This window comes from Coregonus lavaretus, assembly GCF_964263955.1.
Source record: "Coregonus lavaretus genome assembly, chromosome: 3".
Lineage (NCBI taxonomy): Eukaryota > Metazoa > Chordata > Actinopteri > Salmoniformes > Salmonidae > Coregonus > Coregonus lavaretus.
In genome coordinates this window covers 5,160,600-5,185,525 of record NC_139990.1, presented here as the reverse complement: position 1 = coordinate 5,185,525, position 24,926 = coordinate 5,160,600, and the positions used below count along the sequence as shown (strand labels likewise).

At 44.6% G+C, this 24,926-nt stretch overlaps 1 protein-coding gene across 1 annotated transcript in view; it reads right to left on the bottom strand.

Moving 5' to 3' along the window:
* Positions 1-24,926, bottom strand: part of LOC311124834 (syndetin-like) — a 287,319-nt gene that overhangs the window by 155,599 nt on the left and 106,794 nt on the right. Inside the window, exons 10-12 of the mRNA XM_084158339.1 lie at positions 24,584-24,626; positions 22,658-22,756; positions 19,931-20,071 (exon numbers count right to left, since the gene is read on the bottom strand). Coding sequence (XP_084014465.1) covers positions 19,931-20,071; positions 22,658-22,756; positions 24,584-24,626 — 283 coding nt within the window. The remainder of the gene's footprint in view (positions 1-19,930; positions 20,072-22,657; positions 22,757-24,583; positions 24,627-24,926) is intronic.

Sequence of the window (24,926 nt, the reverse complement as noted above, 5' to 3'; positions counted from 1 at the left end):
GCACTACCTGAGCCACTTGTGTGGGTTGTAGACTCCGTCTCATGCTACCACTAGAGTGAAAGCACCGCCAGCATTCAAAAGTGACCAAAACATTAGCCAGGAAGCATAGGAACTGAGAAGTGGTCTGTGGTTACCACCTGCAAAACCAGCCCTTTATTGGGGGTGTCTTGCTAATTGCCTATAATTTCCACCTGTTGTCTATTCCATTTGCACAATAGCATGTGAAATGTATTATCAATCAGTGTTGCTTCCTAAGTGGACAGTTTGATTTCACAGAAGTGTGATTGACTTGGAGTTACATTGTGTTGTTTAAGTGTTCCCTTAATTTTTTTGAGCAGTGTATATTAAAAAATCTATATATATCTTTTTTTTTCTTAAAAAAACACACAAAAAAAGGTATGCACTCATCACCTTTGTTATCCAAAGACTGAACATTAGCGAGTAGTATACTCGGAAGCGGTGGGTGGTGTACGCGCCTCCTAAGTCGAACCAGCAGGCCGCCTCGAGTGCCTCTCCTCCACCAGCGATGTTTTGGGTCGGCCTCTGGAATCAGTTAAATTGCTCTGGGGAGAGCAAACAAAGGATCTGCTTTGGGGAAGTCGTATTCCTGGTCGTAATGCTGGTAGTTCTTGTGAGTTACCGCCGCTCTGATATCCAATAGTTCTTCCCGGCTGTATGTAATGACCCAAAATATTTCCTGAGCTAATATTGTAAAAAATAATACATAAAAAAACAAAATACCGCAAAGTTTCCTAAGAGCTAATCGCGAGGATGCCATCTCTGGCAAGTTACAGTGATGTTTCAAGCCAAAATCAATAAGTTTTCAGACCTCGAACGTGGACTAATTTCGAGACAACCGGTTATGAGGACAGCTTTTCTTCTCATCTGTGTGGGCAACTAACAGACACACAGTTGAGGACAACTAACAGACATAACAATGGCACTTCAAACACATTCAATGTGTATTCCTATTCTCTGGAGCAGCAGAGAAAAGCAGACTGGAGTGACAGTCCGGCAACACATTACACTTGACACTGTTCCTCTGGTGGCTGTTTCTGAATGTAGTTGTCTGGCAGAATGCTGAAAATCTAAATAATATATTCTGGAATAAGCCCCGACGTGGGGAGATCTCCAAACTAGCCTAATAATATCCTGCAATAAACTCAGGATAGGATTTTGAAAAAGGTCTGTTTTGTATTTGTAACATTAAGGCAGTTATATACAGTTTAAAATATTACATGACATGATATTTCATAACACTTTACCCAATACATTTAGTGTGTTCCCTCAGGCCACTACTCCACTATCACATATTTACAATAAAACATCCATGTGTACGTGTGTGTAGAGTGCGTGTCTTATCATGTGTGTCTGTGCCTGTGTGTGTCTCTTCACAGTCCCCGCTGTTCCATAAGCTGCATTTTTATCTGTTTTTTTTAATCTGATTGTACTGCTTGCATCAGTTACTTGATATGGAATAGAGTTCCATGTAGCCATGGCTCTATGTAGTACTATGCACCTCCCATAGTCTGTTCTTGGGGATTGTGAAGAGACCTCTGGTGGCATGTATTGTGGGGTATGCATGGGTGTCCGAGCTGTGTGCTAGTAGTTTAAACAGACAGCTTGGTGCATTCAGCATGTCAACACTTCTTACAAAAACAATTAGTGATGAAATCAATCTCTCTGCCACTTTGAGCCATGAGAGATTTGCATGCATATTATTAATGTTACAGTGGGGGAAAAATGTATTTAGTCAGCCACCAATTGTGCAAGTTCTCCCACTTAAAAAGATGAGAGAGGCCTGTAATTTTCATCATAGGTACACGTCAACTATGACAGACAAATTGAGATTTTTTTCTCTCCAGAAAATCACATTGTAGGATTTTTTATGAATTTATTTGCAAATTATGGTGGAAAATAAGTATTTGGTCACCTACAAACAAGCAAGATTTCTGGCTCTCACAGACCTGTAACTTCTTCTTTAAGAGGCTCCTCTGTCCTCCACTCATTACCTGTATTAATGGCACCTGTTTGAACTTGTTATCAGTATAAAAGACACCTGTCCACAACCTCAAACAGTCACACTCCAAATTCCACTATGGCCAAGACCAAAGAGCTGTCAAAGGACACCAGAAACAAAATTGTAGACCTGCACCAGGCTGGGAAGACTGAATCTGCAATAGGTAAGCAGCTTGGTATGAAGAAATCAACTGTGGGAGCAATTATTAGGAAATGGAAGACATACAAGGCCACTGATAATCTCCCTCGATCTGGGGCTCCACGCAAGATCTCACCCCGTGGGGTCAAAATGATCACAAGAACGGTGAGCAAAAATCCCAGAACCACACGGGGGGACCTAGTGAATGACCTGCAGAGAGCTGGGACCAAAGTAACAAAGCCTACCATCAGTAACACACTACGCCGCCAGGGACTCAAATCCTGCAGTGCCAGACGTGTCCCCCTGCTTAAGCCAGTACATGTCCAGGCCCGTCTGAAGTTTGCTAGAGTGCATTTGGATGATCCAGAAGAGGATTGGGAGAATGTCATATGGTCAGATGAAACCAAAATATAACTTTTTGGTAAAAACTCAACTCGTCGTGTTTGGAGGACAAAGAATGCTGAGTTGCATCCAAAGAACACCATACCTACTGTGAAGCATGGGGGTGGAAACATCATGCTTTGGGGCTGTTTTTCTGCAAAGGGACCAGGACGACTGATCCGTGTAAAGGAAAGAATGAATGGGGCCATGTATCGTGAGATTTTGAGTGAAAACCTCTTTCCATCAGCAAGGGCATTGAAGATGAAACGTGGCTGGGTCTTTCAGCATGACAATGATCCCAAACACACCGCCCGGGCAACGAAGGAGTGGCTTCGTAAGAAGCATTTCAAGGTCCTGGAGTGGCCTAGCCAGTCTCCAGATCTCAAACCCATAGAAAATCTTTGGAGGGAGTTGAAAGTCTGTGTTGCCCAGCGACAGCCCCAAAACATCACTGCTCTAGAGGAGATCTGCATGGAGGAATGGGCCAAAATACCAGCAACAGTGTGTGAAAACCTTGTGAAGACTTACAGAAAACGTTTGACCTGTGTCATTGCCAACAAAGGGTATATAACAAAGTATTGAGAAACTTTTGTTATTGACCAAATACTTATTTTCCACCATAATTTGCAAATAAATTCATTAAAAATCCTACAATGTGATTTTCTGGATTTTTTTTCTTCTCATTTTGTCTGTCATAGTTGACGTGTACCTATGATGAAAATTACAGGCCTCTCTCATCTTTTTAAGTGGGAGAACTTGCACAATTGTTGGCTGACTAAATACTTTTTTTCCCCACTGTAGCTCTCTGTGTACATTTAAGGGCCAACCGTGCTGCCCTGTTCTGCTGCACTGTTCTGCCCTGTTGTTGAAACAAAAACACTTGGGTCATTTACCAAGACAACTCCACTGAGTACAAAAAATAATAGTACCATGGTCTTAAACAAACCATCAGCCATTCCTCGCTATGTCCTAAGACTGGCAAGGAGGGAAGACCACAGACCATTATAGAGAGGCCTTATACAGTATAATCCCACCCCTTTTCCCATGATGCCTCTCTTTCTCTGCTTTTACCATTGAGTACAGTATAGAAGGCTACATGCAGAGTGAGCAACTGTCTTCTTTTCATTGGTCTCATTCACATTTCATTGTGTTAATCAGCAAATACCGCTCTTTCTCCCACGTCTCTCTTCTGCTCTCAGGGGTCATCGGTGCATCTCTCACAGAGCTAACGGTCAGGAGGAATTAAAAGTTCCCTCCTGTACCATATGGGGAAAGACTTCATCGCCTACCAGAGCACTAGATAAACTAATCTGGTGTTATCGTGGTGACGAGTGAAGTGCAGACCTATCTGGCACATTTAAATATTAACTATTGAATGCCTGGCTGACACTACTATGCCGAGAGATATTTGGCATGTGGAGGTTGTTACGAGCTTAGAGCAGATGAATCATCATACCATGCTAGAAGAAATCATCTCATTAACTCGATGCCAAGGACAATTTGGAAGACACACACAGCACTGTCTATTTAATCTGAGATACATGAATGACTGCTAGCTGCAAATCTACCTTCGATTCAGTTTTAGCACAAATAAATAGAATAGAGAGAGCTTTCAATTTTGTGCAGATGAGGGATATACATTTTAAAATATAGTATACATCTAATCTACTTTTTTATTGTCCAATCATGATGGAACGATCCCCAACCCTATATCCTGGACACCCACCTGAGAGACCCATACACCAAAGAGAAGTCCCCATCTGTTTTATGGACCTGCTGTGAGTTGCCTATATGCAGCCTAAACAGAAAAATAAATGCGGTCAGAGACCTACTTGAGCAGCACCGCCCCCTCAAGATTCTGAGCCTGCCTGGCAGGGTTGGTCCTACAAAGCCCCCTGATGGGAGAGCATAATATACAAGGAAATTCTCAAAGCTACTAATGAGAACCTTGACGACCTTGTACCTAGCTGGTGGGGATTCCGGTGGGGTACCCCCACCCAGGTAGTGGCAGTGCTGGCAACACTGGCTGCAGTAACCCATGGGGAGGGGGTCACACTTGGACAATCAGAGAGGGGGCTTATTATTGTGGCCCAAGTGGCACAAAATAATCAAAGGTCTGACTGCACGGAGATGCTTGGGGAAAATGGTTACAACGGGGTACCAGAGTGTTTGTGTTTCAGGTGAAGAGGGTGGATCTGATCTCCATCACCTAGGACTTGACATAGATTAAATAGATTAACCAAATCTCACATTGTTGTCCATTTTTGCTCAATCTTGCATGCTTTCTCAAACAGCTGTAACTGTATATGCATTCGTAAATCAGGTCCTTTCTTGAGTTGGGCTCTGGGATGTAACAACCGATGAGCATCTGATCTTATGGTTGATTGTGGAGGAAAGGGGTTGAGTGTGTTAGAGTATGTGCGTGTATGTTTATCCCACATCTGTTGCAAGGGGGTAAGGATGTTAGGGAGAATATAGGATGAACCACAATAATTGTTTGCTAAAATAATAATTGCTTGTCAAAAATGTTATGTAATACAATGCCAATCCGGGTTATAGGTTAAAATCCTACGCATGAACTGCCGACATTATTACGCATATTAATGAAATTATGATGGAAAATAAGATATGCAAGATATTTAAATGGATATATATTTTTAAATAGCCATATATATATATATATATATATACAGTGGGGGAAAAAAGTATTTACTCAGCCACCAATTGTGCAAGTTCTCCCACTTAAAAAGATGAGAGAGGCCTGTAATTTTCATCATAGGTACACGTCAACTGTGACAGACAAATTGAGAGAAAAAAATTTCATAAAATCACATTGTAGGATTTTTAATGAATTTATTTGCAAATTATGGTGGAAAATAAGTATTTGGTCACCTACAAACAAGCAAGATTTCTGGCTCTCACAGACCTGTAACTTCTTCTTTAAGAGGCTCCTCTGTCCTCCACTCGTTACCTGTATTAATGGCACCTGTTTGAACTTGTTATCAGTATAAAAGACACCTGTCCACAACCGCAAACAGTCACACTCCAAACTCCACTATGGCCAAGACCAAAGAGCTGTCAAAGGACACCAGAAACAAAATTGTAGACCTGCACCAGGCTGGGAAGACTGAATCTGCAATAGGTAAGCAGCTTGGTTTGAAGAAATCAACTGTGGGAGCAATTATTAGGAAATGGAAGACATACAAGACCACTGATAATCTCCCTCGATCTGGGGCTCCACGCAAGATCTCACCCCGTGGGGTCAAAATGATCACAAGAACGGTGAGCAAAAATCCCAGAACCACACGGGGGGACCTAGTGAATGACCTGCAGAGAGCTGGGACCAAAGTAACAAAGCCTACCATCAGTAACACACTACGCCGCCAGGTACTCAAATCCTGCAGTGCCAGACGTGTCCCCCTGCTTAAGCCAGTACATGTCCAGGCCCGTCTGAAGTTTGCTAGAGTGCATTTGGATGATCCAGAAGAGGATTGGGAGAATGTCATATGGTCAGATGAAACCAAAATATAACTTTTTGGTAAAAACTCAACTCGTCGTGTTTGGAGGACAAAGAATGCTGAGTTGCATCCAAAGAACACCATACCTACTGTGAAGCATGGGGGTGGAAACATCATGCTTTGGGGCTGTTTTTCTGCAAAGGGACCAGGACGACTGTTCCGTGTAAAGGAAAGAATGAATGGGGCCATGTATCGTGAGATTTTGAGTGAAAACCTCCTTCCATCAGCAAGGGCATTGAAGATGAAACGTGGCTGGGTCTTTCAGCATGACAATGATCCCAAACACACCGCCCGGGCAACGAAGGAGTGGCTTCGTAAGAAGCATTTCAAGGTCCTGGAGTGGCCTAGCCAGTCTCCAGATCTCAAACCCATAGAAAATCTTTGGAGGGAGTTGAAAGTCTGTGTTGCCCAGCGACAGCCCCAAAACATCACTGCTCTAGAGGAGATCTGCATGGAGGAATGGGCCAAAATACCAGCAACAGTGTGTGAAAACCTTGTGAAGACTTAAAGAAAACGTTCGACCTGTGTCATTGCCAACAAAGGGTATATAACAAAGTATTGAGAAACTTTTGTTATTGACCAAATACTTATTTTCCACCATAATTTGCAAATAAATTCATAAAAAATCCTACAATGTGATTTTCTGGATTTTTTTTCTTCTCATTTTGTCTGTCATAGTTGACGTGTACCTATGATGAAAATTACAGGCCTCTCTCATCTTTTTAAGTGGGAGAACTTGCACAATTGGTGGCTGACTAAATACTTTTTTTCCCCACTGTATATATATGTGTGTGTATGTATGTGTACGTGTGTATGTGTATGTATATATATACAGTGGGGAGAACAAGTATTTGATACACTGCCGATTTTGCAGGTTTTCCTACTTACAAAGCATGTAGAGGTCTGTAATTTTTATCATAGGTACACTTCAACTGTGAGACGGAATCAAAAAATAATAATCCAGAAAATCACATTGTATGATTTTTAAGTAATTAATTTGCATTTTATTGCATGACATAAGTATTTGATCACCTACCAACCAGTAAGAATTCCGTCTCTCACAGACCTGTTAGTTTTTCTTTAAGAAGCCCTCCTGTTCTCCACTCATTACCTGTATTAACTGCACCTGTTTGAACTGTATAAAAGATACCTATCCACACACTCAATCAAACAGACTCCAACCTCTCAACAATGGCCAAAACCAGAGAGCTGTGTAAGGACATCAGGGATATAATTGTAGACCTGCACAAGGCTGGGATGGGCTACAGGACAATAGGCAAGTGCTTGGTGAGAAGGCAACAACTGTTGGCGCAATTATTAGAAAATGGAAGAAGTTCAAGATGATGGTCAATCACCCTCGGTCTGGGGCTCCATGCAAGATCTCACCTCGTGGGGCATCAATGATCATGAGGAAGGTGAGGGAACAGCCCAGAACTACACGGCAGGACCTGGTCAATGACCTGAAGAGAGCTGGGACCACAGTCTCAAAGAAAACCATTAGTAACACACTACGCCGTCATGGATTAAAATCCTGCAGCGCACGCAAGGACCCCCTGCTCAAGCCAGCGCATGTCCAGGCCCGTCTGAAGTTTGCCAATGACCATCTGGATGATCCAGAGGAGGAATGGGAGAAGGTCATGTGGTCTGATGAGACAAAAATAGAGCTTTTTGGTCTAAACTCCACTCGCCGTGTTTGGAGGAAGAAGAAGAATGAGTACAACCCCAAGAACAGCATCCCAACCGTGAAGCATGGAGGTGGAAACATCATTCTTTGGGGATGCTTTTCTGCAAAGGGGACAAGACGACTGCACCGTATTGAGGGGAGGATGGATGGGGCCATGTATCGCGAGATCTTGGCCAACAACCGTGGCTCGGTCTTCCAGCATGACAACGACCCAAAACACACAGCCAGGGCAACTAAGGAGTGGCTCCGTAAGAAGCATCTCAAGGTCCTGGAGTGGCCTAGCCAGTCTCCAGACCTGAACCCAATAGAAAATCTTTGGAGGGAGCTGAAAGTCCGTATTGCCCAGCGACAGCCCCGAAACCTGAAGGATCTGGAGAAGGTCTGTATGGAGGAGTGGGCAAAAATCCCTGCTGCAGTGTGTGCAAACCTGGTCAAGACCTACAGGAAACGTATGATCTCTGTAATTGCAAACAAAGGTTTCTGTACCAAATATTAAGTTCTGCTTTTCTGATGTATCAAATACTTATGTCATGCAATAAAATGCAAATTAATTACTTAAAAATCACACAATGTGATTTTCTGGATTTTTGTTTTAGATTCCGTCTCTCACAGTTGAAGTGTAACTATGATAAAAATGACAGACCTCTACATGCTTTGTAAGTAGGAAAACCTGCAAAATTGGCAGTGTATCAAATACTTGTTCTCCCCACTGTACAAATATATATACAGTGAGGGAAAAAAGTATTTGATCCCCTGCTGATTTTGTACGTTTGCCCACGGACAAAGAAATGATCAGTCTATAATTTTAATGGTAGATTTATTTGAACAGTGAGTGACAGAATAACAACAACAAAAATCCAGAAAAACGCATGTCAAAAATGTTATCATTGATTTGTATTTTAATGAGGGAAGTAAGTATTTGACCCCCTCTCAATCAGAAAGATTTCTGGCTCCCAGGTGTCTTTTATACAGGTAACGAGCTGAGATTAGGAGCACACTCTTAAAGGGAGTGCTCCTAATCTCAGTTTGTTACCTGTATAAAAGACACCTGTCCACAGAAGCAATCAATCAATCAGATTCCAAACTCTCCACCATGGCCAAGACCAAAGAGCTCTCCAAGAATGTCAGGAACAAGATTGTAGACCTACACAAGGCTGGAATGGGCTACAAATCCATCGCCAAGCAGCTTGGTGAGAAGGTGACAACAGTTGAAGCGATTATTCGCAAATGGAAGAAACACAAAAGTCCTGTCAATCTCCCTCGGCCTGGGGCTCCATGCAAGATCTCACCTCGTGGAGTTGCAATGATCATGAGAAAGGTGAGGAATCAGCCCAGAACTACACGGGAGGATCTTGTCAATGATCTCAAGGCAGCTGGGACCATAGTCACCAAGAAAACAATTGGTAACACACTACGCCGTGAAGGACTGAAATCCTGCAGCGCCCGCAAGGTCCCTCTGCTCAAGAAAGCACATATACAGGGCTGTCTGAAGTTTGCCAATGAACATCTGAATGATTCAGAGGAGAACTGGGTGAAAGTGTTGTGGTCAGATGAGACCAAAATGGAGTTCTTTGGCATCAACTCAACTCGCCGTGTTTGGAGGAGGAGGAATGCTGCCTATGACCCCAAGAACACCATCCCCACCGTCAAACATGGAGGTGGAAACATTATGCTTTGGGGGTGTTTTTCTGCTAAGAGGACAGGACAACTTCACCGCATCAATGGGACGATGGACGGGGCCATGTACCATCAAATCTTGGATGAGAACCTCCTTCCCTCAGCCAGTGCATTGAAAATGGGTCGTGGATGGGTATTCCAGCATGACAATGACCCAAAACACACGGCCAAGGCAACAAAGGAGTGGCTCAAGAAGAAGCACATTAAGGTCCTGGAGTGGCCTAGCCAGTCTCCAGACCTTTATTCCATAGAAAATCTGTGGAGGGAGCTGAAGGTTCGAGTTGCCAAATGTCAGCCTCGAAACCTTAATGATTTGGAGAAGATCTGCAAAGAGGAGTGGAACAAAATCCCTCCTGAGATGTGTGCAAACCTGGTGGCCAACTACAAGAAACGTCTGACCTCTGTGATTGCCAACAAGGGTTTTGCCACCAAGTACTAAGTCATGTTTTGCAGAGGGGTCAAATACTTATTTCCCTCATTAAAATGCAAATCAATTTATAACATTTTTTACATGCGTTTTTCTGGATTTATTTGTTGTTATTCTGTCTCTCATACAAAATCAGCAGGGGATCAAATACTTTTTTCCCTCACTGTATATGTATATGTATGTATGTATATATATATGTATATATTTGCGAGAAAATAAACATATGGGGTTTGGAAGTGATGCAGACAATTACATTGATGGAAGTTACAATCTATCTGAAATATTAAAGCTGATCTACCCCCACCCCCCCAAAAAGAAAAATAGAAATAGAAACGCTGAGTTTTATAGAAAATCTATATATGAAAGTATATGAAAGCAAGACTCAAGAAATAAGCGTGGGATCATTGATGCAAATGAAAGCAGACATCCTTTATAAATGAGAGCGTTGAGTTGTTTATTGATGCTGTTACACAAGAAGATAAACACCTTTTTCAATCGCAGCTGGGAGGGAGGGAGACAAGGGGTTATGTGTTTGGAGAAAGGATCAGTTTCACTAAATGATGAAGCAAACACAAAACACAGGACAGAGAGAGAGAGAGAGCGAGAGAGAAAGCGAGAGAACGAGAGAGAGACAGCGAGAGAAAAAGAGAGAGAGAGACAGTGAGAGAGATAGAGAGACAGCGAGAGACAGAGAGAGAAAGAGAGAGAGAAAGAGAGAGTGAGAGTGAAATAAAACCAGACTTGAGCGTCCAGGCCTGGAGATCTGGGAACATCGACGCAAATGAAAGCAGACCTCCTTTATATAAATTAGAGCACAACAAACGGCCCTAGCGTTGAATTGTTTATTGATGCTGTTACACAAGAAGATAAACATCTTTTTGTATCGCAGCTGGTGAGCATAGCATTGCTATGCGCACACTGCCCACAAAATGAGGTGGGAACCAAGCTGCACTTTCTAACCTCCTGCCAAATGTATGACCATATTAGAGACACATATTTCCCTAAGATTGCACAGACCCACAATTAATTCGAAAACAAATCACATTTTGATAAACTCCCATATCTGTGAAATACCACAGTGTGCCATCACAGCAGAAAGATTTGTGACCTGTTGCCACAAGAAAAGGGCAACCATTGAAGAACAAACACCATTGTAAATACAACCCATATTTATGTTTATTTATTTTCCCTTTTGTACTTCAACTATTTGCACATAGCTTAATATAACATTGGAAATGTCTCTATTCTTTTGAAACTTTTGTGAGTAATGTTTACTGTTCATTTCTGATGATCTGTTTCACATGCTTTGGCAACCATGCCAATAAAGCCCTTTGAATTGAATTGTGAGAGTGCGAGAGCAAGAGAGACAGAGGAGAGAGAGCGAGACAGAGGAGGGAGACAGAGGAGTGAGAGAGAGACAGAGGAGAGAGAGAGAGAGGAGAGTGAGAGTGAGAGAGAGAGAGGAGAGTGAGAGTGAGAGAGACATAGGAGAGAGAGAGAGAGACAGAGGAGAGAGAGAGACAGAGAGACAGACAGAGAGAGAGAGAGGAGAGAGAGGAGAGAGAGCGAGAGAGAGAGACGAGGCGGCCGCGAAGGATATCATACAGACACCCGACAAGGCCCAAATCCCCGTCATTCGCGTGAGGAAGAGACGGAGATATCGTGGACGTAGATCGGGGTGCCTTGTAAGGATCCGACGGCGAGCGAGTAAACTGCCTCTTCCATCAATCCTATTAGCCAATCTTCAATCATTGGATAACAAATTGGATGACCTAAGATTACGGTTATCCTACCAACAGGACATTAAAAACTGTAATATCCTATGTTTCACCGAGTCGTGGCTGAACGATGACAATGATAACATACAGCTAGCGGGCTATACGCTACATCGGCAGGATAGAACGGCTGACTCCGGTAAGACAAGGGGTGGCGGTCTGTGTATATTTGTAAACAACAGCTGGTGCACAAAATCAAATACTAAGGAAGTCTCGAGGTTTTGCTCGCCTGAGGTAGAGTATCTTATGATAAGCTGTAGACCACACTATTTACCAAGAGAGTTTTCATCTATATTTTTCATAGCTGTCTATTTACCACCACAAACCAATGCTGGCATTAAGATTGCACTGAATGAGTTGTAAAAGGCCATAAATCAACAGGAAAACGCTCATCCAGATGCAGCGCTCCTAGTGGCCGGGACTTTAATGCAGGGAAACTTAAATCCGTTCTACCTAATTTCTACCAGCATGTTAAATGTGCAACCAGAGGAAAAAAAACTCTAGACCACCTTTACTCCACACACAGAGACGCATACAAAGCTCTCCCTCGCCCTCCATTTGGCAAATCTGACCATAACTCTATCCTCCTGATTCCTGCTTATAAGCAAAAACTAAAGCAGGAAGCACCAGTGACTCGGTTAATAAAAAAGTGGGCAGATGATGCAGATGCTAAGCTACAGGACTGTTTTGCTAGCACAGACTGGAACATGTTCCGGGATTCTTCAGACAGCATTGAGGAGTACACCACATCAGTCACTGGCTTCATCAATAAGTGCATCGATGATGTCGTCCCCACAGTGACCGTACGTACATACCCCAACCAGAAGCCATGGATTACAGGAAACATCCGCACTGAGCTAAAGGGTAGAGCTGCAGCTTTCAAGGAACGGGACTCTAACCCGGACGCTTATAAGAAATCCCGCTATGCCCTCCGATGAACCATCAAACAGGCAAAGAGTCAATACAGGGCTAAGATTGAATCGTACTACACTGGCTCTGACGCTCGTCGGATGTGGCAGGGCTTGAAAACGATTACAGACTACAAAGGGAAGCACAGCCGCGAGCTGCCCAGTGACACAAGCCTACCAGACGAGCTAAACCACTTCTATGCTCGCTTCGAGGCAAGCAACACTGAAGCATGCATGAGAGCACCAGCTGTTCCGGATGACTATGTGATCACGCTCTCCGTAGCCGATGTGAGTAAGACTTTTAAGCAGGTCAACATTCACAAGGCCGCAGGGCCAGACGGATTACCAGGACGTGTACTCCGAGCATGTGCTGACCAACTGGCAAGTGTCTTCACTGACATTTTCAACATGTCCCTGACTGAGTCTGTAATACCAACATGTTTCAAGCAGACCACCATAGTCCCCGTGCCCAAGGACTCTAAGATAACCTGCCTAAATGACTACCGACCCGTAGCACTGACGTCTGTAGCCATGAAGTGCTTTGAAAGGCTGGTCATGGCTCACATCAACAGCATTATCCCAGAAACCCTAGATCCACTCCAATTTGCATACCGCCCCAACAGATCCACAGATGACGCAATCTCTATTGCACTCCACACTGCCCTTTCCCACCTGGACAAGAGGAACACCTACGTGAGAATGCTATTCATTGACTACAGCTCAGCATTCAACACCATAGTGCCATCTAAGCTCATCACTAATCAAATCAAATCAAATCCAATTGTATTGGTCACATGCGCCGAATACAACAGGTCCAGACATTACAGTGAAATGCTTACTTACAGCCCTTAACCAACAGTGCATTTATTTTAAACAAAAAAGTAAAAATAAAACAACAACAACTAAAAAAGAGCAGAAGTAAAATAAAGTGACAGTAGGGAGGCTATATATACAGGGGGGTACCGTTGCAGAGTCAATGTGCGGGGGCACCGGCTAGTTGAGGTAGTTGAGGTAATATGTACATGTGGGTAGAGTTAAAGTGACTATGCATAAATACTTAACAGAGTAGCAGCAGCGTAAAAAGGATGGGGTGGGGGGGGCAGTGCAAATAGTCCGGGTAGCCATGATTAGCTGTTCAGGAGTCTTATGGCTTGGGGGTAGAAGCTGTGGATCCTGGGACTAAACACCTCCCTCTGCAACTGGATCCTGGACTTCCTGACGGGCCGCCCCCAGGTGGTAAGGGTAGGTAACAACACATCTGCCACACTGATCCTCAACACGGGGGCCCCTCAGGGGTGCGTGCTCAGTCCCCTCCTGTACTCTCTGTTCACCCATGACTGCATGGCCAGGCACGACTCCAACACCATCATTAAGTTTGCCGACGACACAACAGTGGTAGGCCTGATCACCGACAACGATGAGACAGACTATAGGGAGGAGGTCAGAGACCTGGCCGTGTGGTGCCAGGACAACAACCTCTCCCTCAACGTGACCAAGACAAAGGAGATGATTGTGGACTACAGGAAAAAAAAGAGGACTGAGCACGTCCCCATTCTCATCGACGGGGCTGTAGTGGAACAGGTTGAGAGCTTCAAGTTCCTTGGTGTCCACATCACCAACGAACTATCATGGTCCAAACACACCAAGGCAGTCGTGAAGAGGGCACGACAAAGCCTATTCCCCCTCAGGAGACTGAAAAGATTTGGCATGGGTCCTCAGATCCTCAAAAAATTCTACAGCTGCACCATCGAGAGCATCCTGACTGGTTGCATCACCGCCTGGTATTTACATTTACATTTTTAGTCATTTAGCAGACGCTCTTATCCAGAGCGACTTACAGTTAGTGAATACATATATATTTTTTATACTGGCCCCCCGTGGGAATCGAACCCACAACCCTGGCGTTGCAAACGCCATGCTCTATCAACTGAGCTACATCCCTGCCGGCCATTCCCTCCCCTACCCTGGACGACGCTGGGCCAATTGTGCGCCGCCCATGAGTCTCCCGGTCGCGGCCGGCTGCGACAGAGCCTGGATTCGAACCAGGATCTCTAGTGGCACAGTTAGCACTGCGATGCAGTGCCTTAGACCACTGCGCCACTCAGGAGACATATGGTATGGCAACTGCTTGGCCTCCGACCGCAAGGCACTACAGAGGGTAGTGCGTACGGCCCAGTACATCACTGGGGCCAAGCTTCCTGCCATCCAGGACCTCTATACCAGGCGGTGTCAGAGGAAGGCCCTCAAAATTCTCAAAGACTCCAGCCACCCTAGTCATAGACTGTTCTCCCTGCTACCGCATGGCAAGCGGTACCGGAGTGCCAAGTCTAGGTCCAAAAGACTTCTCAACAGCTTCTACCCCCAAGCCATAAGACTCCTGAACAGCTAATCATGGCTACCCGGACTATTTGCACTGCCCCCCCACCCCATTCTTTTTACGCTGCTGCTACTCTGTTAATTATTTATGCATAGTCACTTTAACTCTACCCACATGTACATATTACTTCAACTATCTCAACTAGCCGGTGCCCCCGCACATTGACTCTGCACCGGTACCCCCCTGTATATATAGCCTCCCTACTGTTATTTTATTTTACTTCTGCTCTTTTTTTCTCAACACTTTTTTTGTTGTTGTTTTATTTTTACTTTTTTTGTTAAAAATAAATGCACTGTTGGTTAAGGGCTGTAAGTAAGCATTTCACTGTAATGTCTGCACCTGTTGTATTCGGCGCATGTGACCAATAAAATTTGATTTGATTTGATTTGACAGAGGAGAGAGAGAGAGAAAGAGGAGAGCGAGAGCGAGAGAGACATAGGAGAGAGAGGGAGAGAGACAGAGGAGAGAGAGAGGAGAGAGAGCGAGAGAGACAGAGGAGAGAGAGAGACAGAGGAGAGTGAGAGACAGAGGAGAGTGAGAGACAGAGGAGAGAGAGAGTGAGAGAGACATAGGAGAGAGAGAGAGACAGAGGAGAGAGAGAGTGAGAGAGACAGAGGAGAGAGAGAGCGAGAGAGACAGAGGAGAGAGAGAGAGACAGAGGAGGGAAAGAGAGACAGAGGAGAGAGACAGAGGAGAGACAGAGAGACAGAGGAGAGAGAGAGAGGAGAGACATAGGAGAGAGAGAGAGACAGAGGAGAGAGAGAGACAGAGAGACTGACAGAGAGAGAGAGAGGAGAGAGAGAGAGAGAGAGGAGAGAAAGAGAGCTGATAATCTAGTGTTGCCTCATATGAAAGCTGATCTGAAAGGCCATGGAAGGTTCACCTCCAATAAGGGTCTCACTAAAGAGCCAGTCCTTCACATGAACAATGGACAATTTAATTAACTCGCACTGTGTCCTGTCAGAATGATCATGCTGCTACACAATGGAGATACTGATTGTAATCAGTGAGTGCACCTTGGGACGACAGAATGGGGACGTACTGTACGTTTTGATGAAATCAACAAGATATTATATTTATGTGGCCTGGCTGGTCTAGAGGTAATGCCGGTATAGGTTTAAATCCGGCCTACTGCCCTTTCACAAAACCTCTCTCTATCTTTCCCCACTGTCATCCTCTCTCACTATCTGTTCGATAAAAATCATAAAATATATTTCAAAAATATATTTTCGAAAATGAGTTGATCCTTATCAAACCACATTATCATAACATAAGATACCCTTTCAACTCTGCTGTAGCTCTGAAGGTACACTATATCACGAAAAGTATGTGGACACCCCTTCAAATTAGTGGATTCGGCTATTTCAGCCACACCCGTTGCTGACAGGTGTATAAAATCGAGCACACAGCAATGCAACCTCCATAGACAAACATTGTCAGTAGAATGGCCTTACTGAAGAGCTTAGTGACGTTCAACGTGGCACCGTCATAGGATGCCACCTTTCCAACAAGTCAGTTTGTCAAATTTCTGCACTGCTAGAGCTGCCCCGGTCAACTGTAAGTGCTGTTATTGTGAAGTGGAAACATCTAGGTGCAACAACTGCTCAGCCGCGAAGTGGTAGGCCACACAAGCTCACAGAACGGGACCGCCGAGTGCTGAAGCGCATAGTGCGTAAAAATTGTCTGTCCTCGGTTGCAACACTCACTACCAAGTTCCAAACTGCCTCTGAAAGCAACATCAGCACAATAACTGTTTGTCGGCAGCTTCAGGAAATGAGTTTCCATGGCCGAGCAGCCGCACATAAGCCTAAAATCACCATGCACAATGCCAAACGTCGGCTGGAGTGGTGTAAAGCTCGCCGCCATTGGACTCTGGAGCAGTGGACGTTTCATCATCTGGCAGTCCGACGGACGAATCTGGGTTTGGAGGATGCCAGGAAAACGCTACCAGCCCCAATGCATAGTGCCAACTGTAAAGTTTGGTGGAGGAGGAATAATGGTCTGGGGCTGTTTTTCATGGTTTGGGCTAGGCCCCTTAGTTCCAGTGAAAGGAAATCTTAACGCTACAGCATACAATGACATTCTAGACGATTCTGTGCTTCCAACTTTGTGGCAACAGTTTGGGGAAGGCCATTTCCTGCTTCAGCATGACACAAAGCGAGGTCCATACAGATATGGTTTGCCGAGATCGGTGTGGAACTACTTGACTGGCTTGCACAGAGCCCTGACCTCAACCCATCCAACACCTTTGGGATGCATTGGAACGCCGACTGCGAGCCAGGCCTAAGCCCGTAATCTGTCCATCTTCATCTTTTACCGTAGTGCAGTGTATGGGGTGCCATTTGGGACACAGCCAGGGAGTCCAGGAGGAGAGCGAGCGAGAGAGAGAGCAAGAGTAAGTGAGTGAGAGCGAGAGAGAGAGAGCGAGAGTGAGAAAGAAAGAAAGATGGCTGAAGTGGGGACGAGGACCAATAATGATTCACAACATGATTTGACCTTTCTGCGTACCCCGGATCCCTTGAATGTTAATTTCCACGACTCGGTGCAAAGCTCAGGACAGTAGTGAGTGCAACTTACATACTATCCTTCAGGGGAGGGACTCGAGGGAGTGAGTGGGAGACAAGAGAGTGTCCCTAAATCCCCAAGCAACTCGTCTCTCTTCTGTCTCTTCTGAAGTTTCTAAGTCTCTAGGCTTATTCCAAGATGACTGGTCACAAGATTCACCTGAATAAATAGTAGTCATCAACACCTGGAGAGACAAACAACTTAATTAGCTTCAATTAGCTTCTTTGTGTGGCTTTTCGGCAGACTAGACGCTTTGTTGCGTATTGCTGCCTTTCCCAGGTCGGTGTAGGTGCTACACATTTATCTCATTCCCCCTCACATCCGTATAGATAAACCCTTATCTATTTATTCTTTAGTGGGCGTGAAACGCTCCGAAGATTAAAGCACCAAAAAATGTCTCGCAAAGCAGCTTTCCTCCATCCTGTTCTTGTTTAGTTTCAAGCAGTGGAACTGGTGCCAAAGTAATAACAAAGATTGTATCTTCCTTAAAACGTATTGCCAGTCACTGAGTGTGGAGCCGTGGAGAGAAAGAACACCCTATCTAGCCTCATGTGTCATCAGAAGAACAGCCTGTCCACAATCTTTGTCTTAGTCAGGTTCGAGGCTCAGTGATAAACATACGCGAGGCTAGCTAGCGCATAGCTCTGCCTGTGTGGAGGCCAATCCATCGCGCAGCCCAATGCTAACATGACATGTCCCATCAATCTAAAGTAGGGGAGGACGAGTCGGCGCGTCGCAGAAATCGCCCAGGCGATGCCGCAGGCTGACAGCACATACGTTAAAGAGAAGTAAACATTTTGCCGTCCATAATCAGAATACTGTACAGCTCTCTTCATCCAATTTCAGACTAGCCTGGCTAGCCACTGTCAGACAGGCAAATTGCACACATGGAGTGACATTTAAAGGTGATAGGCACTGCCCTTTCGTTCATATCTTACTGTTCATAAGAGCATCGGACAAATGCCAATGACCACATTGTGAAACAAGGACATGTCTTGTTGTCAGAACAGCTCAATGCCTCAGCAGCCTGTTCCAAGGTTGTGGCGAAGCCTTCGTTACTCAATCGCCTCTTCTAGTTTCCCCCTTAGCTAATAATACAGCTTCTATCCCTTCCTACACAGAATCCCCGAACATTTAAGATACCACAGGGAACAACAATTAACAGAATTATTCTGCTAAATCATTACCACCCGGTGAGGAGGGAGAGTGAAAGTAATTTCTACTTAGGAGACTCATCTAGAAGTTCTGCTTCCGTACTTGGTGAGACAAACTTCAACTATACACTGTGCTCCTTGTAGATTTGGAACACATTGAGGATAGTTTAAGAATATTGAACTAGAAGGAGAACTAGTTTTCTGCCAAGGAAGGGACTGATATTGTGATCTTCTCATCCTCAGAAACACCTTTAATAAATCCAGGCTAGTAGATGCCCTAGGCCTCCAATCCACATTTCTGGTGCTTCTCCCCATAGGAGTCCCAGATCTCATACAAACCACAGCTGCTGCTCCGCCATCTAGTGGCCAAGGTAGAAACAACAACACAGGGGGGAGTGACGGCGTTTGATTCCCCCACTCAGCCGTGTCAGCCAGTTAATAAAAGGCTCCGGAAGAGAAGACAACTCACTCTGTGGAATTGTGATGCATGGCTCTGCTGATTCCATGCGCTTTATATGAGCATGCAAATGTGATTTGGGGGGTCTGGACCCAACCAAAGCTCTGGGCAGAGAGAGAGAAAGCGTTTGTCCCAATAAGACCACCACCATTCAGGAGCTGCTTTTCAAAAGAGCCCATTCGTCGTCCACTTAAATACGATTATTTATCTCATAGAAAAGGTCTATGATTGAGAACACCTCTCCATTCTCTTCATCTCTCATAAAGAGGAGGGACATTTTCTGCTTGGCTAGAGTACAATATGAGCACTCAGGGAGTCATGTGTCTGAGTGTTTATCAAGTTAACGGAGTAGCAGAGCTTTTTAATAAACAATGCAATATATGGTAATTCCCTTAGTGGGCGTCTAGCCAAGCTTATAAGATCTTCTCCATGTCTGGCCAAGGCTGTACCCCACCACAGATTGACGCTATGTTTGTTTACTGTACCAGACATTGTACCAGACAGATGGCTCATTAAAGATACAATATTAATGGCCATCTAGATATTACATAATAGAGGCTGATGTTTTTTCCTGGTCACCTGAACTTCAAACAAGGAAATCCTTTCTAATGGGACCTGACCAGGAAAAACTCTGGCCCCAATCATAGCCTGAAACAGGGACCCAAAGTTTTACCTGGCCAGGTAGTCACATGGTGATAAAAAAAAACATGGCCCTGCACATAACATAACACTTAAACCCTAGGTAAGGTCTTGGTTGGCCCTGCTAAGAAGACACAAAACCTAGGTAAGGTCTTGGTTGGCCTTGCTACGGTAAGACGGCAGGAGAAGGTAGCTAGCTAGCATCCTTACCGTGCAGAGGTCCCTGTACGGCATCTTCTGGAACCTGGTGTCGGCGTTGCCAGCGCAGAGCTCCACGTATCCCAGAACCACCTGGAACACAGTGTTGTGGATGGCCTGGGTGAAGTGCATGTGGACCTGGTCCATGGCCGTCTATGGAGAGAGGAGACACAGGGAAACAGATTATTACGGGGGAAGGATAGTGTTGTGACATGGCATGACCACCAGCACAGTCAAAGCGTTCCATTTGAGATGTAGCCCTAATTACAGATTCATTAAATGTTTGCTCCTTTATCAAAAACCTAAACCAACCACAGAGGCAAATCTGTCCCTTATTTCCTTGAAATCCTGTGCTAAATAAGGTGCTTTATTTTTCCTCATTGATTTGTTTCTCAACCAGTGTCTGTTCATTAATCAATGTCAACGTTGGCACAACAGCACAGAGAGGAAAGTTATGCCTCAGTAGAAATGCCAATCAGCAGGTTAACGGCGTCTTTACCGCTGAACTGGAAGCAGTTCTAAGTGATTAAGAACTGCATTGGTTGTGCCCCAAATCTCACCCCATTCACTATATAGCACACTCCCCTTGACCAGAGCCCTCTACTCTGTTCAAATGTTCTGAATGTACCAGGTTCCCAACAGATGAGTTAATTGGACAAATGGACTAATACAAGTAAAGAAATGCTAACATAAATACTGGTAAAGACAAGGTGTAAACAGTAGTATTGCTAAGTGGCGTCTCAAATGGCACCCTATTCCCTATATAGTGCACTACTTTTGACGAGAGCACATATGCACTATATAGGGAATAGGGTGCCATTTGGGACGCATCCCTAGACTCATTAACCTAATGGCGGCACACAAGGCTGAGCCACACAGAGAGGAGCAGAGCGCTGCTTTTTCACCTGAAGGAAAATTATTTTATATTAAACTGAACACGGCCTCGCTATGATGAGACCCTTTTAGCTTTGAAGCCCTAAAGTCACCAATCTTCTGTGTGTGTAGATAAGGGAGCGGTGACACAAAATACAAAAGTGTGTGTGTGTGTGTGTGTGTGCATGCATGCGTACGTGCAATCACGCACCCACACAAAGAGTGAAAGGGCCTTGAGCCAGTCCAACAATAGGTCCTTGAGTTTCAGAGCCAGCACTAGACTCACTACACACTACCACTACCCTGCCTTTGAAGAAGGTGTTTATCATTGTGGAGAACACAACCATTGTGATTGTGGATAGCCTACTCTAAAAAGCTGATGATCTGCAGATCACGCAGTCTCTGAAGCTAAAGGCCACTCTCACCTCATGGCTGAGGGCTGTCAATCATACAGAGACACTAATCATCACGTCAGCATGTTTTTGTTTTCTACATGAGTAGCTCCATCAATGGGAGAAATACACGGGGCATGGGAATTGGTAGACAATCTCTTTATGGCTTCTCTAGCATTCTCTAGCATTTAGTCCAGACACTGACAGACCCCTGAACAAAGCATTTAGTCCCGACACTAACAGTCACCTGAACAAAGCATTTAGTCCCGACACTGACAGTCCCCTGAACAAAGCATTTAGTCCAGACACTGACAGTCCCCTGAACAAGGCATTTAGTCCAGACACTGACAGACCCCTGAACAAATGATTTAGTCCAGACACTGACAGACACCTGAACAAAGCATTTAGTCCAGACACCTGAACAAAGCATTTAGTCCAGACACTGACAGTCCCCTGAACAAAGCATTTAGTACAGACACTGACAGACACCTGTACAAAGCATTTAGTCCAGACACTGACAGACCCCTGAACAAATTATTTAGTCCCGACACTGACAGTCCCCTGAACAAAGCATTTAGTACAGACACTGACAGACACCTGAACAAAGCATTTAGTCCAGACACTGACAGACCCCTGAACAAAGCATTTAGTCCAGACACTGACAGACCCCTGAACAAAGCATTTAGTCCAGACACTGACAGACCCCTGAACAAAGCATTTAGTCCAGACACTGACAGTCCCCTGAACAAAGCATTTAGTCCAGACACTGACAGTCACCTGAACAAAGCAGAGAGGGAGAGAGGGAGAGGTAGAGAGAGAGAAACAGGGAGTACAATACAGAGGAAAGAGGGGTGATTCAGAAATGAATCACCCCACATCAGAAATGAATCACCCCACATCAACAGAGGGAGAGAAGTAAGGGAGACAGCGGGAGAGGGAGAGAGAGAGAGAGAGAGAGAGAGAGAGAGAGAGAGAGAGAGAGAGAGAGAGAGAGAGAGAGAGAGAGAGAGAGAGAGAGAGAGAGAGTTCACTTGCTTTGGCAATGTTAACATACGTTTCCCATGCCAATAAAGCCCCTAAATTGAATTGAAATTGAATTGAATTGAGAGAGAGTGCGAGAGAGAGAGAGCGCGAGAGAGAGAGCACGAGAGAGAGAGAGAGCGCGAGAGAGAGAGAGAGAGCGAGAGAGAGAGAGAGAGCGCGAGAGCGAGAGCGCGAGAGAGCGAGAGAGAGAGAGAGAGAGAGAGAAAGAGAGAGAGAGAGAGAGAGAGAGAAAGAGAGAGAGAGAGAGAGAGAGAGAGAGAGAGAGAGAGAGAGAGAGAGAGAGAGAGAGACGTAGTGGGAAACAAGGGGAGTCGGGGAGGGAGAACAATACAGACATAAGAGGGGGAGAGAAAGTGAGGAATGGAGGGCAAAAGGATGAGGACAGAAGCCATCAGAGCAGAGATCTGTTGACAGAGGATGGGTCTCTCACCTGGCTTTTTCCCAGGAAGGTGTATGCCAGCTGAACTCTGGTGTAGTGGGAGACGTCAAAGTGCTTGCAGGTTTTTGACAGGGCCACATCCAGCTGCTCCTGTTGGGTGGGTAGAGGAGGAGGGGAAGGAGGGACGGAGGGATGGAGGAGAGAGGGATTAGAAGTGTTAAGACCAGGGATTTGGACATTAATCAACTCCTAGGGCCAAGATAATTAGCAACTGCTGCCATAGCGGAGGGAAGAGGCCGCTGTCTTGAAGCCTGCGTCCCAAATGGTAAACTATTCCCTATATAGTGTACTACCTTTAACCAGGGCCCATATGGCTCTGGTCAAATGTAATGCATTATGCAAAGGAATTGGGTGCCATTTGGGACGCAGGCTTAAAGACAGCGGCCTCTTCCCTCCGCTATGGCAGCTGTTGCTAATTATCTTGGCCCTAGGAGTTGATTCATGTCAAAATCCCAGGCTACCTGTCAGTCACAGAGAGCCAGGGAAAACCAGGGGGAAGAGAGATATGCACTCAGCCTCCCCCAAGGTCAAAGGAGCACCACCATTGATGTTAAACAGGGCTGCTGGCTGAGATAAATAAAGGGAGACAGGTTGGGTCGAAGGATGAAGAAGACCACATTTTATTTATGACAGAAAATTGAGTTACTGTCTAACAATGGAAAGTATAGAGAGTATATTATAAAGTTATATCACACTATGGCAGTTTCATTTGAGAAGGCAAAATACTGTATATTCTACTCATTTTAAAATGTACAGTATGTTCAATCTACTTTGAGATATGACAATTCTGTAGATTTAACTTTTTTCCTAATACCAAATACTTTCTAATTATGAATATGTATGCACATGAACGGATATATTACAGTAACTATGACAGACTCAAAAGTGGGTGTGGTAATGGCAAAATATGATTGGTGAATTTACACAAATATGCTTGGCTGGCTACATTGCATTGCATTTCCATAGAGGCCTGGGTTGAGAGAGGAGTCTTATGTATGGTAGAGAAAGCATGATGAGAAAAATGTTTTGAAGATTCACTGAGCTAAAGCTACCAGGGGGAACTCCACGCAAGACTGGCCACTTCCCAATTACATCTATCCAGCAGATCAATGTCGAGACCAACACACCGCTCACTGCAGGGACGGTCTCGCTCTCGCTCTGTGTGTGTGTGTGTGCGACCATGACCTCTCAGAGGAGTGCATTTACTCACATTTACACACATAGTCAAGCTATGTGTCGGTGTGTGTGTGTGTGTGTGTGTGTGTGTGTGTGTGTGTGTGTGTGTGTGTCGGCGCGTGTGTGTGTGTGTCGGCGCGTGTGTGTGTGTGTGTGTGTGTCATACATTCACATGGACCCCAGGTAATGAACCTCCCCAAGCGTGGATGTTGGAAATTGCTTTGAATACCATTTTCCAGACATAATTATTAAAATATGGCTTAAAGTAAATGGATAATATTAACAATGTTTACCATTCTAGCAGTAATGGCTTTTTGAATATGTCAATATGTAGCAGGGAGAACTGAAAAATAACAGCTGTCAAAATTTCAAGACAAAACACTTTCTCTCTTTTTAGATGTAGGCTTTTAGAAAATTACAAGGAATATTTAATATGTTTAGTATCAAACAATCTTTGAGATGTGTGACAGATCGCAGTGTACTCAACCAATAGAAATAGCAAGAAAAGCTCCTATGTATAAAGAGCCATGATCGAGTAGGTAACACATCCAGCAATAAGAACATGTATGCCTCCCCACCGGAGACCAGGGTTCAATCCCTGTGGCCTCTTCTCATCTCACAATCTCTCCCCGTCTTTTCATTACTGTCTCAATAAAGCATCAAAATACTGAAGAAAGGGTGGATTTCCACTCTTTTTTAATGGAAAAGAAGAACAAAGGGAAAAGAAAAGCTCCTACGTACCTCGATCTGCTCCAGAGTGTCTTGTAGCTTGGAATTCAACTCACTGTGAAGGAAGGGAGAGGACATTGTTAGGGCAGATCCCTGCTGATCACCTCAACACGAGTCAATGCTTCACTTGGACTCTATCAGTGACCTAGAACTCTCCTAAATCCTGACCCGCAATTTGTGGCATATGGTATGTGGACACCGTTCTCTGTCACACATAGTAGTGCTGAGCGATTAGTCCTTTTTGAGGTCGGTTTGGATTCGGTTTGATTATTTTAAAAAGTAATCACGGTTGTCGATTTCAGTTTAATTTTAAACATTAAATGCATTATGAAATAATGACATTACAATGATTTTA